This window comes from Microcebus murinus, chromosome 6 (assembly GCF_040939455.1).
Source record: "Microcebus murinus isolate Inina chromosome 6, M.murinus_Inina_mat1.0, whole genome shotgun sequence".
Classification (NCBI taxonomy): domain Eukaryota; kingdom Metazoa; phylum Chordata; class Mammalia; order Primates; family Cheirogaleidae; genus Microcebus; species Microcebus murinus.
The window spans coordinates 41,741,589-41,757,695 of record NC_134109.1 but is presented as its reverse complement, the minus strand read 5'-3'; the positions used below and the strand labels follow the sequence as shown (position 1 = coordinate 41,757,695).

Sequence of the window (16,107 nt, the reverse complement as noted above, 5' to 3'; positions counted from 1 at the left end):
TTATGTGTTACTAATTTCATTTGTTATTGAATAGTTACAGTTCTTAATTCAATAGGTTATACTATTCATCAATTTCAATGTAGTTTTATTAAATGATATACATCCAAATCAACAGGTAAATATTATTGACATGGTGAAAAATAATGAAGCATTTCTTCACAGGAAATATTTTCAATTCTCTCATCAAGTATTCCCTCATTCAACTAATATTCAATATTAGTTGAGAGCCAACCACATGCTAGAAACTATTCTAAATACTCAGGAAATAGTAAACAAGGGAAAAAATCTGTGCTCCTCTGGATCTAGTGGAGTTGAGGCACAAATGAGCAGAAAAATGACAATAGTGGGATTATTTTTTATAGAAATGATCAGGCAAGGACTTTCTAAGAAAATAAATTTTAGGCCAGGCACAGTGGCTCACACCTGTAATCCTAGCACTCTGGGAGGCCAAGGTGGGAGAATTGCTTGATCAGTTCAAGATCAGCCTGAGCAAGAGCGAGATCCTGTCTCCACTAAAAAATAGAAAAAATTAGCCAGGCATAGTGTTGTGTGTCTGTAGTTCCAGCTACTTGGGAGGTTGAGGCAGGAGGATTGTTTGAGCCCAGGAGTTTGAGGTTGCTGTAAGCCAGGATGATGCCATGGTACTCAAGCCTGGGTGAGAGAGTGATACTCTGTCTCAAAAAAAAAAAAAAAAAAGAAGAAAAGAGAGACAGAAAGAGAAAGAGAAACAATAAAAAGGGAGAGAAAGGAAAGGGGAGAGGAGGGAAAATTTTAAACAAAGACCTGGATGCAGCCAAGTAATAAGCCATCTGGGGAAGGAGAGTTCCAAGCACAGGGAACAAACTGTCTTAGCAAGCAAGCAACCACAAGAGGCCAGTATGACTAAAGTAGAGTGGGTAAAGGGGAGAACAGTAGAGGATAAAGTCAAGAGACACAGTGAGAATCCAGAGTTTGGACCAACATCTTACAGGCTGTATTATGATATATCACCTGTTATTTACAGAAGAAAAGGCCAGGTTCCCAAGAGGAAGGACCCCGCAATGAGCTGGCAAATATACACAGCAATAATTCTCCTATTCCTTCACTCAAAAGGAGCTATAACCATTTACTTTAGTACACTAGGGGAAGGGGAATACTCAAAACATTTTGAAGTCTGTTGGATACAGGGTCCTAATTAACATTGTTACTTGACTGACCCAAAGCATCACGGACTCTGAGTGAGAACATAAGGTGGCCAACTAATAAACAGATTCCTGGCCAAGGTCTACCAGAGCATACTCCAATGGATTCATGAGCCCACCTAGTGGCCATTTCCCCAGTTTACAAACACATAACAGGAATAGACATTCTTGGTGGCTGAAGCAAGTCCAACAATGGGTCCTTGAATTGCTATAGGGTGAGGAAGCCCAAGTACCAGTCTCTAAAACTGCCCCTGTCTACTCAAAGTAGTTAATAATATGGGATGGCAAAAATGAAAACCACCCTTAAGAATCTAAAGAAGAGATCTGCACTTTTTTTTTTAAAGGACCAGACAGCAAATAATTGAGGCTTGTAGACTGTACAGTCTCCATTATAACCATTCTACTTTGCTACTGGACTATAAATACAACCACAGACAATTAAAAAATGAGCATAGGTATCCATAAAACTTTAAAACCAGAAACTTCTGGGAAGATGGTGGAGCAGATAATAACAGAAATTTGTCTCCGCTCTGCACCTGGATAATAATTACACTAGCTGAATCTGTCTGATGTAACTATTCTGGAACTCTATAGCCTATTCTTGCACAATAAAATGTGGTTAATTTCAGTCAATTTCAGCTCTTAGCACAGTAGTAGCTACCCACACCCTACCCGAGTCCTGTGGCAGACAGCTGTACACATAATCCTGGAATAATCTGCACACAGTTTGTGAAAGCCAGGGTCGGCAAAAAGGACACTGTCCTCTAAATATCAGGGATCTGTGCTCTGACAGCTAACTGCTGCTTCTGCTCAGAGAAGTATAAAGAAGCTGTTGGCCTTTGTTGTTGTGTCTCCCTCCATTTTTGCAAGACCCTCTCCTTCAGCATGCAGTGACTGCCAGAAGATTTAAAGGGCCAGTACCCATTTTTTTAAATCCCCCCTTCATTTTTTTCTTTTTGCTCTTTTGGAAGTCAGATAGTAAAGACTAGAACATTCAAAAGCAAAAAAAGTAAAAAGTGATACACATGCCCAGGGATAGGTGCAGGCTCAGAGAAGAGCTAAGATCTTAAGTTTAATGATCCTTGGCATAGAGACAGTCTACAATAATTAAACACACACACATACACACACTAACAAAAACAAGCAAACCCTGGGAAAAAGGAAGAATCTTATTTTCAGAGTTACCACATTATTATTAACAGATTCAAATGTCCAATTTTCAATGAAAAAAAATCACAAGGCAAAAGATACAGGAAAACATGGCCTACTCATAGGAAATAACTTCCCCTAAAAAAAAAAAAAAAAAAAAAAAAAAAAGCCCTGATGGCAGATCAATTAGTCAAAGACTTTAAGACAACTATCTTAAAGATGCTCAAAGAAACAAAACAAGAAGCAAAAACAAAGAAAACAATGTACAAACAAAATGGAACTACCAGTAAAGAGAAAACTTAAAAAGAAATTCTAGAGCTAAAATGTATAATAATGAAATGAGAAATTCACTAGGGTGATTCAAAGGCAGATTTGAGCAAGCAAAAGAAAGAAAGAGCAAACTTGAAGAAAGGACACTGGAAATTACTGAGTCTGCGAAAGAAAAAGAAAAGGGCTTAAGAAAAGTGAACAGAGAAACAGACCAACATATACACTGTGGAAGTCTCAGGAAAAGAGAGTGAAAAAGGAGCTGAAAGAATATTTGAAAAATAATAGCTGAAAACTTCACAAATTTGAAAAAAGACATAACTATAAACAGTCAGGAAACTCAACAAAATCCAAGTAAAATGAACTCAAAGATACCCACACCAAGAAACAGTAAATCAAACTTTCCAAAGACAAGAGAACAGTAAAAGCAGCACTAAAGAGTTTACTTGTCACATGCAATGAATTCTCTCTATATAAGATTATTAGCAGGTTTCTCATTAGAAACTTCTGAGGCCAGAACATGACCAAGTAGGATTTATTTCTGGGATGCAAGGATGGTTCAACATATGAAAAACAATGAACACTCTACATTCACAGAATGAAGGGGGAAAATACTCAATTGATGCAAAAAAAAATAGCTGACAAAATTCAGTACTCTTGCATGATAAAAACTCTTAACAAACTAAGAAAAGATAGAAATTATTGCAACATAATAAAAGCCATATATGCAAAGGCCACAAAAGAACATCATACTCAGTGGTAAAAGACTCAAAGCTTGTGCTTTAAGATAAGGAACAAGGCAAGAATATCTGCTTTTGCCACTTATATTCAACATAGTACTGGAAGTCCTAACTAGAGCAATTAGGCAAGAGAAATAAATAAAAGGCATTCAAATTAGAAAGGAAGAAGTAAAATTATCATTGTTCACAGATAATATGATCTTATATGTATAAAATAAAAGATTATACACATACACAAAAACCTATTAGAATAAATGAATTCAGTAAAGCAGGAGGATACAAAGTCAATACATGACACAAAAATCAGTTGCATTTCTAGACACTAGCCATAAACAATCCTAAAAGGAAATTATGAAAACAATTCCATTTACAATAGCATTAAAAAGAATAACATACTTAGGAATTAACTAAACGGGTGAAAGACACAATGAAAACTACAAAACATTGCTAAAAGAAATTAATGACACAAATACAAACACATCCTATGTTCACAGACTGGAAGATAATATTGTTAAGATATCAATACTACCCAAAGCGATCTATAGATTTAATTCAATTCCTGTCAATATCCCAATGACTTTTCTTTTTGTAAAATAGAAAAACCCTTCCTAAAATTCATATGGAATCTCAAGGAACACCAAATTAAAAAAAAAAAAAAAAAAAACAACTTAAAAAAGAGCAAAGCTCGAAGATTGACACTTCTTGATTTCGAAATCTTACTTACTACAAAGTTACAGTGATCAGAACAGTGTGGTACTGGCGTTAAAAAAAACACATACAGACCAATGGAATAGAAGATAGCCCAGAAATAAGCCCACATATATATGGTCAAATAATTTTTGATAAGGGTGCCAAGACCATTCAAGGGAGAAAGGACAATCTTTCAAATGGTGCTGGGAAAACTGGATATCCACACACAGAAGAGTGAGATTATATCCTTACCTAACACCATATACAAAAATTAACTCAAAATTGATCAAAGATCTTCTTGTTATACCTAAAACTATAAAACCCTTAGAAGAAAATGTAGGGAAAAGCTTCATGACATTGGATTTAGCAATGATTTCTTCAATACGACACCAAAGGCATAGGCAACAAAAGAAAAAATAGACAAATTAGACTTCATGGGAATTTTAAAATGTTGTGCATCAAAACACTATCAACAGAGTAAAAAGGCAACCCAAATGGGAGAAAATATTTGCAAATCATATATCTGATAAGAGATTAACATCCAGAATACATGGAACTAAATTCAACATCAACAACAAAAAACAAGTAATCCAATTCAAAAATGGGCAAAAGACTTCAGTAGATCTTTCTCCAAAGATTTTTAAATGGCCAATAAATACATGAAAAGATGCTCAAGATCACTAATCACTAGAGAAATGCAAATCAAAACTATGATGAGATACCACCTCATACCTGTGAGGATGGATGCTATCAAAAAAAAAAAAAAAAACAAAAAAAAAACAGTAAATAACAAGCATTGGTGAGGATGTGGAGATACTGGAACCCTTGTGCACTGTTGGTGGGAATTAAAATGGTATAGCCACTATGGAAAACAGTATGGCAGTTCCTCAAAAAATAGAAATATAAAAATAAAAATAGAATTACCATATGACCTAACAATTCCATTTCTGGATATATATCCAAAAGAATTGAAAGCAGGGTCTCAAAGAGATATTTGTACATCAATGTTCATAGCAGTATTATTCACAATAGCTAAAACATGGAAGCAACCCAAGTGTCCATCAATAGATGAATGGATAGGCAAAATGTGGAATACATACACAATGGAATTATTTAGCCTTAAAAAGTAAGGAAATTCTGACACATGCTACAATATGCATAAACCTTGAGGACATTATGCTAAGTGAAATAAGCTCACAGAATATAAATATCATATAATTCAACTTATATGAGCTACTTAGAGTAGTTAAAATCATACAGAAAGTAGAGTAGTAGTTGCAGAGGGGTAGGCTGGGGGGGGGGTAATGGAGAAGTATTGTTTAATACAGTGGTCCCCAACCTTTTTGGCACCAAGGATTGGTTTCATGGAAGATAAGTTTTCTACGGACTGCAGGGGGGGGATGGTTTCAGGATTATTCAAGTGCGCTACTTTATTTCTATTATTACATTGTAATATATAATAAAATAATTATACAACTCACTATAATGCAGAATCAGTGGGACCCTTGAGCTTGTTTTCCTGCACAAGACGGACCCACCTGGGGATGATGGGAGACAGCGATACCCAAAGTGTGTTGCTTATGTCCAGTCTACTCTGCAATCTCGTTTTGGCTGCTGTTGCTGCAGAAAACCTCCTTCACAAAGATAGGATGTTTGAAATGGAAGCAGGCTTTTCAGAGCTTTTGCAGCAATCTCAGGATATTCCACCTTGACTTTAATCCAGAATATATGAAGATTTGAAGTTGTTTCAAACATACTTTTAAGGCCACTGTCAGTTGCTATCTCAAGCAGTTGATACTCTTCTAGCAGACAAAGTTAATTCACCTGGCTTATTGGCAAATGGGTCACAGATCCATTCCTTCCCAGTTCAGGGATCTTTTGTGATTGGGAAGTAATGATCAAACTCTTTTGAAAGGTCAGATAGGAGATCATGCACCAGCTGGGAGAAAGAATGCCCTGGTTTAGTCTCTTTTAAATTCTCCGCTAATGTTTGAAACATGTCAAAAATCCCAATGTTCACTCATCACCCTCATAATTCCAGTTTGGCTTTGAATGCAGCCACTTTATCTGCCGACTTGAACACAGTCGTCTTTCTCCTCTGAAGTGACAGATTGAGTTCTTTGACAGATTGAATATGACACACAAGTAAGCAAGTTTTGCCACCCATTCTGTGTTACTGAATGTGCTGCCAGTGGTGACTGTTTTTCTAAAAGAAATCTCTGGATCGATTCTCATAACTCAAAAACTCTAGCCAGTGCTCTATCTTTAGAAAGCCATCTACTTCTGTGTATGAGAGAAGATGTTTGTGCTCTGCATCCATCTCCCCACAGAGCTGAGTGAACAGATGTGAGTTAAGGGCATGTACTTTAATGTGGCTGATAATCTTAATCACATCATGTAAGATGTTTAGCTCAGGTGACATTTTTCAGCTAGCCAGCACTTCTCTATGGATGATATGGTATATAGACTCACATTGACAAATGACCTCCTTGACCCAAGTAGTGAAACAAGAAAGCTGTCCAGTCATGGCAGCTGCTCCATCCATGTGTATACTGACACAGAATGACCCATTGAGTTTTCCTGATACGTAATCATTCAAAGACTTCAATAGTTCTGCAGCTGCGGTGTTGGTTGGCAACAAAAGTGCACATAACATAGCCTCATGCAAATCCTCCTAAAAATATATCATACACAAAAACAAGCATTGTTGTCTTCTTGTCAACAGTGGTAGACCTGTCAACCTGGATTGTGTATCAACGTGACCCATTAATTCTCTCTAACAATTGTGCCTTAATATATTCTGCTATTTCATCAATTCATCTAGTTATGGTGCTAGCCTAAAGAGGAACACATGCCATTGTTTGAACTGCGGCCTCCCCTAAAAGTTCATAGCAAATGTCCTCAGCAGCAGGCAGGATCAACTCTTCACCAATAGTAAAGGGCTTCTTAGCTTTAGCAATGCGGTTAGCCACTAGGAATGATGCTCTCAGTGCAGACACGTTTGATAAAGTGGTGGCCTTCAATAATTGCTTTTGTTCTTCATGTTCACAATTTTTTCTTTTGAAAAATTCCCATGGCTTCTCTTTTAACACAGGGTGGTTGGTCTCCATGCAGCGAAGCAGTTTTGAAGGTTTCATGGCTTCATTGGATATCCAGTCACCACATATTATACAAAGCAGGCTTGGAGAATGTGACTGTTACAATGAACCTGTAATTTAAGTAGGACTCTTGGTATTTTCTTTTAAATGCGGCTTTCATTTTGTTCACAGTCTTAGAGTCTTCTGCTGTCTCATCATTGGGTCTTTCCCCCTTTACAAAGAAACTCTCCAGTGACATTTGTTTTTTACTCATTTTTGCTAGGGTTAGCTTGTGGGCTTACCAAAAGTGCAACTGAGACAAGTGTGTGGTGTGGTAAAGAGGTACAGATGGAAATGGTAAATGATGGGCGGGCCACACATGGACTAAAATAAGTGTCAGATTCTGACTTAAAGCCTGCCACCAGATGCAGCCTAATTATCATTTGCCACTCACTAATAAGGTTTTGATATAAATCTACAAGCAATTGATTTATTATGGTCTTCTGTGCAGTCAAACCTCTCTGTTAATAATAATCTGTATTTGTAGTCGCTCCCCAGCACTAGCATCATCGCCTCAGCTTCAACTCAGATCATCAGGCATAAGGAGCACACAACCAAGATCCCTCGTATGTGCAGTTTACAGCAGGATTTGTGCTCCCATGAGAAACTAATCCCACCACAGATCTGACAGGAGGCAGAGTTCATGCAGTGATGAGAGCCATGGGGAACAGCTGGTGGAGCAGCTGTAAATACAAATGGTGCTGCTCACTTCCTACTGTGCGGCCAAGTTCCTAACAAGCCATGGACCAGTACTGGTCCACAATCCAGGGGTTGGGAATGACAGGTTTAATGGGTACAGAGTTCTAGTTTTACATGATGAAAAGAGTTATGGAGATGGATGACGGTGATGGTTGCACATTACTAATGAATTTAATATAATACCACTGAACTGTACACTTTAAAATGATTAAGATGGTAAGTTTTATGTTATATGTATTTTACAATTTAAAAAATTAGAAAAAAAATTAGGCAACTATCCCATGGGCTGTAGTTTGCTAACCCCCATCTAAAAGATGCAGGGGCAATGTTACCTATCACATTCCCATTTAATTCAGCAGTCTGGATTTTACAGCAATCAGATGAATCCCAGAGGATAACTACCTCAAAATCAACCAAAAGTTAGCCCCAATGACATCTGTCATGCCAGACGTAGTATCTTCCAACCTCATGGTAAATGACCAATGATTTGGCCAATACATTTCTCTATCTCTACCAACAAGGAGGCGCAAACACAGTTCACAGTCACACAGAACTGACAACATATACAGTTTCAGTTTTGGCTATGTGAACTCTCCCTGCTTTCTATTATAACATGATCTGTACCATCTGGATATCCTACAGAACATCTTATTGACATTGATACATCCTATAAACTGACATCATGCTAATTGTACTAAATGAGCAAGAAGCAGCTAGTACATTCAAGGCCTTCCCTGGTAAGACATACATGTTCCAGAGAGTGGGACACAACTGTATACAAAGATTCAATAGCACATTAAATCAATAAAAATTTTAAGGTGGTCAGGAGCATGGAGGAACATCTCAACCAAAGTAAAAAACTAATTATTGTACCTTCCACCATGAAAGAGGACATACAATACCTGATAGGCCTCTTCAGGTTCTGATATACCTCCTCTAGCACATATATCAAATGAGACAAAATCAGAAATGGGTTCTGCAGAGGTGGGGCCCATACAACAAAACCTGCTGCCCGGTGGGCCATAAAATTTGGCAAATCTGATAATATTAAAGGAATCAGTGTTTACTGAAGCACTAAAGGTATCAGTGCTGGGAAACAATGGTTTATTTATATATAACAAGCTGCAGGACAATCACAACACGGATTCTGGATTGTGAAGCAAAATCATGCCATTTGCAGTGGAAAATTATACATCTTTTGAAAAACATCCTTCCAATATGCAAACCTTCAGGGAAGACATCAGGGGTGGACAGAGAATTGGCCTGAGGTTAAACCATGGGCTCACAGGCAATGACAAAGGGTATGGCTATCAGAAGAGAAAGACTGGAAGACTAAGGACAAGGATGTCTAGGGTGGAGGAATGTGGATGGTACTATGGACAGAACTGCGTCCTCCCAAAATTCATATGTTGAAGCTTTAACCACCAATGTGATGGTATCTGGAGATGGAATCTTTGGCGAGGTGATTAGTGTTAGATGAAGTCATGAGGGTGAGGCCTTCATGACAGGGTTAGTGCCCCTAAAAGAAGAGAAAGAGATCACTCTTGCTCACACACACTCTCTCTCTGTATGCACACATTTAGTAGAGATCATGTGAGCACACGGTCAGATGGCAGTGCCTACAAGCCAAGAGAAGGTCTTAGAATGAAATGTACCTGTGGCACCTTGATCTTGGACTTCTCAGACTACAGAACAGTGAGAAATAAATTTCTGTTGTTTAAGCTATCCAGTCTATGGTATTTAGTTACAGCAGCCTGAGCTAAGACAGATGGATATGTGAGACTGGATACAAAGCGTGAAGATCTTTGTAAAATACGTCCAGAGAACATGCACCATGGAAAGAGAACTACACAACCAAGTAGACAAAATGACTCTGCCTGGCATTAGCACATTGGGCACATGAACAAAGCAGACAACAAGGCCCCAAATGCATGAGTTCCAACTACCAAGGCTGATCTAGCTACTATCAACACCAAATATCTAGTCTAACAGTGACAGAGATCAACTCTGAGTCTCTAAAACAGTCCCATTCTTCAGGACTAACCAGCCACATGGTAGTTGACTACGTTGGGCTCTTTCCATTCTGGAAGAAAGAATAATTCATTCTGACATGAATAGAAACATTGAGTTGGATTTGCCTTTCCTCAGAGGGAGTCTTTGTTTCCCTGGCATGGGATTCCACATATCACATCAAATTAAGAGACCTACATTACAGCAAAGGTAGTGAACCATGATACCCATTGGTCATATCATAAATCACACCAACCAGCGGTTGCCAGTCTGACAGAGCACAGGAACAGTCTGCCAAAGGCATGGCTGAAGCATCAGTTCAGAGATGGTACTCTGTAAAGATGGAGCACTATCCTCCAAGATGCAGTATACATTCTGAACTTAAAACCTTTATATGATACTGTGTCCCCAACTGGAAAAACACGAGTCTGGGAACAAGGGATAAAAGCAGTAGTGGCCTTATTTATCATGACTCCCAATTTGTGCTTGCTATCTCTGCAACTCTGGGTTCTGTAGAGTTAAAGGTCTTGGACTCCAAAGGGAGAACACTTTTGCCTAGAAACATAATATCAGTCCCATTAAACTATCACTACAAATGCTGCCTGGTCACATTGGCTGCTTATACCCAGGGAATAAAAAGCAAGAAAAGCAATGACTATCTTTGGTAGGGACAATCAGCCCTGATCATCAGGAGAGGCATGGTTGCTATTACATAATCAGGGCAGGGAATAGTATGTTTGGCAACCAGATAATCCTCTTGGGGATCTCTTAATACTCCTCAATAGATTCTGAAAGTACATCGATAAGTGTTGCAACCCTGGCCTAAAAAGGGTATGGCAACCAGTTAAGACAACAAGAACAGCAGAGGTACTAGCTGAAGGTAAGGCAGAGTTAGAATGGGTAGTAGAGAAGGGAGACAGGGATGTCAGTTGGAACCCTGAGGCCAGCAGTAGCAGTGGGGGCCATAGTTCACCTCACTAACCTTCTTCTAATTTTCCTCCAGGATGAGACCCAACTGGAATGCTGGAGGAAATGCTCTACAAATGTGTATGAAAAAGTGAAGTCTGGTAGCACAAGGGCAATCTGTGGTAAACACAATGATGTGCTTTAAGATGGGAGTATAAAGGCCTGACCAGTTTGGTCCAAAGCAGGACAACTCTGCCAGGTCATTTTAGTTCCAGAACCCTCCACAGGAACCATCAACACTATCACTGGGCCAGCACTGTAATTCTACTTCTCCATATGTGTGCACAATCTTGCTTCCTCACTTATGAATATTCATCTGAAGGGCACTTCCTAATATTCTGCACACTAAACTCTGTCTCAAAGTCTGCTTCCCCAGAGGACCCAACCTGCAACACCTTAGTAGTCCAGTTAAGAGATGACAGTGACTCAGATGAAAGTGGCAGTGGACAAGGTACTGAATATTGGTCAGGTTCATGACATTTTAAGGAATGTATTCATATAAATTGCTGGGGATTGGATGTGGGGAAAAAGAAAAACAGGAATCATGGATTACTTACAGAGGTAGAGGTTTGCAGCCTGAACAACTCTGTGAATGGTGGTGCCATTTATTGAGATGAAGAAGACAGGGAAACAATTTTGTTCTGCATATGTTATATTGTAGATGCCTCTTAGACATGCAGTGAAAAGAATACAGCTTTTACTACAGGTAAGAAACTCTATCATTTTAGAGTCAACAATACATAGATGGTTATTTAAAACCTCAGGACTGGATGAGATCATCTAGGAGGGAGAAGGGCATACCAACATTTGGAGATAAGAGAAGGAAAAGGATCTAACAAAAGAGACAAAACAGGAGGCACCAGTGAAGGAGGAGGAAAATTAGGAGAGGACAATGTCCTGGAAGGAAAGTGCAAGTTACATCTTCAGAGGCAATCATATTATCACAAGGGTTTAAGATAAATCAGATATTGATCCCTATGGGATGAGATGAAAGTTCTGAAAAAGCAAAAAAATAAAACAAATCTTTCTGCTTATAAAACCAAATAAATCCTAATGCTCTCTTTTTTAATACTTAACCTTGCTGCAGAGGCATTTATAATGAGAAAAAGATAGCCAAATAAACAATCCTATAACCTCCAAATGATCAAGTCCTCCTAAGAGACATCTTAAACAATTTCTTATAATATGAACACTTGCAAATATATTTTTTTTAAAAACCTGATAAAGGTATATATACCTGATATATATATATATACCTGATAAAGGTATATCTTCACCTTCTGTTTTTACTATACTAATTAAAAGCAATACTTAACCAAATCCAAAATCTAAGAACTATGCCACTAAGATATTATTAATATCACAGTAAATTCAACTTTAAATAATTGGTTACTGAGTTGCTTTGTTAAGATGATTTCATACTCTTTACAAATGCTATCAATTGTAAGATAAAATATGGTGTTTGTGGTCATATCTATTGAAAATGCCTTAGACACTTAGTGGTCTGAAATAACAATAACCATATATTGGTCAAAAATCTGCAATTTGGGGAGGGCTCAGCAGGGAAATCTGGTTTCTGCTCCATGTGACATCAGTTGGAGCTGCTCAACTTGGGAATGGAAGATCCACTTCCAAGATGGCAAGCTGGTGTTTACTGTTAGCTGGGAGTTCAGCCAGAGCTGAGGGCCAAGAGACTTGGTTCTTTCAAAGGGCTGCTTGGGCTTTCTCTTTGTATAGTTGCTAGATTACAAAAGGGAATATTAAAAGAGGGCCAGGCATATCATCTTTTATGATCTAACCTTGGAAATCACTATACAGTACTGTAGTGATAGGCTGAGTACCTTAACAGGTACTCAACAAATATTTGTTGAATAATTAACCCTAATTATTAACAAAGAACTCTTCCCAAAAGATAGCCTACCCAGAGCAAAGGAAAGACTCTTAAAGAATGATAGGAGAGAAAATTAGCAAATGAGAAGGCAGCATTCTCAGTAGTACCGTAAGAGAGGAATATTTACAACAGATAAAGAATTTCTCACCTCAGCCACTTTGTATATGTAGAAGATATAATTAATCCACACCTCAGAGGAATCCTTATTCAGAATGTTCACCCTGGGTGATCATTTAACACATTAACTGCCACATGAGTTGTATTTAACTCACTCTAGTTTTGAGCCCAGGGCCTCATGAAGCATATGTAACTTACACATCTCTTTATCTTGGGAGCCACATGAACTAATTTTCAAGTTTCATGTAACTTACATACAGAAAAAAATAAAAATAACAAATTTTTCATCAAATTAGAAAGGATAGTTTTGTTTTCGATGTTTTTATTCTATTTTCATAATAAAGCAACATGGCCCCAAGGAAAAAATTTTTTTTTCTAGTATGGCAGTCATGCCACAGTCGACACTAGAGATGGATCCTTTAAGAAAGCTATCAACAAGGGTTGAAACTGAGAAAGTACTCTGGGCAATTTCCCGGATAAACACTATCACAGTAAGTGAATCATTACTAAATCATTTCCGTGTACTGAGAATATATACTGCCGTTTGATTTTGCTGTATGAAGTTGTTTACATTAAAAAAGGAAAAGTCACGAGGCCAATAATAAGATTTTAAAAGAGGTGGAGTTAACACAATGAAATTTCATGGGTTCAAAGCTTAATTTTGTTTTCATTTAACTTCTTTTCTTCAATGTGAAAAATGAAAGCACAATTTTATTTAATAGTGCATGAAAATCAGGATGCATAAAAACACAATATTCTTGACTACATCCTGCCTTCTGTTTCCCACAGTTCTTCAGCTGTGACTAAGAAAGGGAAGCAGGCAAAAAAGACACTCACTGACTTGTCCTACAACCTAGATCCTATGGCAGAGCTACAGGAAATTGCAGCAGTGATTGAGGGTATTTTCTCTCTCTCTCCTCCTCCTCCTCTCTTTCCCCCCCCCCCCCCAAAGCAAAGAGGTCAACTTTTCGCTTGGGAATGAAAACTTATTCAAGAACAGAGAGAGTTCACTGTACGGCTGGACACCATACCAGAAAAAATAAATACAGTTCTTAACTATAACTATTTAACACTTAATTGTACCTATTAATATGCTTTTAATTTTAATGAGGCAACAAGCTACATAAAGTCAAGAAAAAAAGTCACATGAATTAAGATCTATAAATATATTTAAATTTGTTCTAAGAACACTCTGGCCACAGGACTCAATCTCTGTCATCACTCAATCTTACTGGCTGGCTATCACCTAACAGGAGTCACTAAGTTAAACCCTAGTTTGGTTCAACTACGTTACTAAATGGCAAGACCCTAGAAAACAAAATGTATATTTCACCTCCCATTCCCCCCTGGGGGTAGGCAGGAATCAAATATATTTTCAAATAAGTTATTGGATTCGTGTGGTTAAACATTTAAAGAAAAATATACATAATATGGTCCAAGACACAAGTGAGACTGTCAAGCAGGATTAGCTCAAAGGATGATGTCTTATAACTGTACGACAGTATAACACTTTTCTGTTAATAGCTAGCTTGTCACAAAATGCATTTAGTAAATTAAAGATCTCAAACAACTTTATAGTTTTCTACCCTTATAAGATGTGAAAAATAAAACAAGAAACTACAGCACTACTCTTGCCCAGGGACACAGTAAAAGTTCTTAACAAGAAGAATGTCTCTCTGCTCTCATGTCAAGAAACAGATGGCACAATTCTGGAATTACAGAAATTAATGTAGTGTATCTCCCAACACTTAAATCTGAGAAAATACAACAAATATTTAAGTCTTTCTTGTGATAATAATCATTCACAAATACTACCTTATTACAACTTATTATAACACTGTTTGGTATATGTCATTCCTCTCAACAAAAGCATTACCTATTTAAAAGCTGGCTGAAACCCAAAATGTGGTAACAATAACAAATGTAAAGTTCCATTTGTTTTAAGAACTGTGACATTCAAATTTTAAGCCACAAAAACTGCTGAATCTTAGGCCGAAAAAGGATACAATTTTCACTTACAAAGATATCTCTATTGTCAGTTGCAGTCTTCTCAATTATTACACTTTTGTTACTCAATGTGAAACACAAGCACACACAATAAAGGGTCTTTCCTTCCTTTTTCTTCACATTTGTTTTCATTTCTCTCACAGACGGAGATGCTTAATATAATTCATTGTTTTGTGGTTCAATTAGAGGTTCTATTCTATTATTTCAAATACAACAGCTTCTTATAATGGACTTCAGTAAGTTAAATTTTAAGGTTTAGATTCTGAAAACGCTCAAGGAAATACATTAGAATGCTCGCTATCACGCGTTAAGGATTCTCTAGCTTGCAGTTATGTGTTATTTTAAAACACACTTAAATTCCTTAAGATCCGAACACGTACTCATTTTAGTTTTGCCTCCCTTCAATCGAAAGGACTAAGTAGGCCTTTATTGTCCTAAAAACTAGTCCAAGCCTTTTCAAATGTAAGGGTAAACTGACAAGCAAATGAGTGCCACTTCGAACATTTACTAATGGAATAATTACTCAACAACGAGAAGCCCCCAAGAGTCCCAAGCCCAGGTGGCCCCCTTAGAATACCGCCGCAAGGATCCAAGAGACAACCTGGGGCTCCAAGATTCTCTATTCCAGTTCTGAGTCAGCCCTTCCCACTATTCATCTGGAGTAGACATCCTCCAACGCCCGCACCTTCGAGAATCTCCCTCTCGCCCCGCAGACAAAACTATTCCTCCCCGTTTCGGACATTCGGCTTCCCCTCTCCGCCGACCTGCCCACCTCTACCCCTCAGCCACCCCTCCCCCATTTCACGTTCCGCCCGCGCTGACACCGCACCCCACCCCTTCGTTCTCCCACCTTTCTTCCAAGGGCTTCTCCTGGGCAGCGGGCGAACGCTCGCTTCTCTACTGGCCCACCTCGCTGCCTGCAACCCCCGGGCCTGCCACTCCCTGAAGAGCCGCCGGACCCACCTCGAAGAGCTCGGCCGTCGTAGCCATCCCGGCCGGCTGAGAAGCTCGCCCCGCACTGTATGCCGTCTCCGCTTCACATGCTGCGCCTCAGGGGCGCCGCGCACAGGTCCCCGCTCGGCTCGCCAGCTCCGGCTCCAGGCCGCCGCGGGCTCCCCTACTCCCCACAGAGCCAAGTTGGGGCGGGAGAGCGGCCATGAAGCGAAGCTACGGACGCCTGTCAGCTGCCTCCCGGCGCCGCCCGCGCCGCTCCCATTGTCACCGCCTCACACGCCGGAAGTGGAGCTGCGCGA

General features: G+C 38.9%; 1 protein-coding gene across 1 annotated transcript in view; it reads right to left on the bottom strand.

Annotated features, from left to right (window-relative positions):
- EXOC5 (exocyst complex component 5) overlaps positions 1 to 16,089 on the bottom strand; it is a 62,537-nt gene extending 46,448 nt beyond the window's left edge. Inside the window, exon 1 of the mRNA XM_012785614.2 lies at positions 15,818 to 16,089. Within this exon, the coding sequence (XP_012641068.1) occupies positions 15,818 to 15,844 (27 nt within the window). The 5' untranslated portion in view covers positions 15,845 to 16,089. The remainder of the gene's footprint in view (positions 1 to 15,817) is intronic.
- Between the last annotated feature and the right edge of the window lie 18 nt (positions 16,090 to 16,107).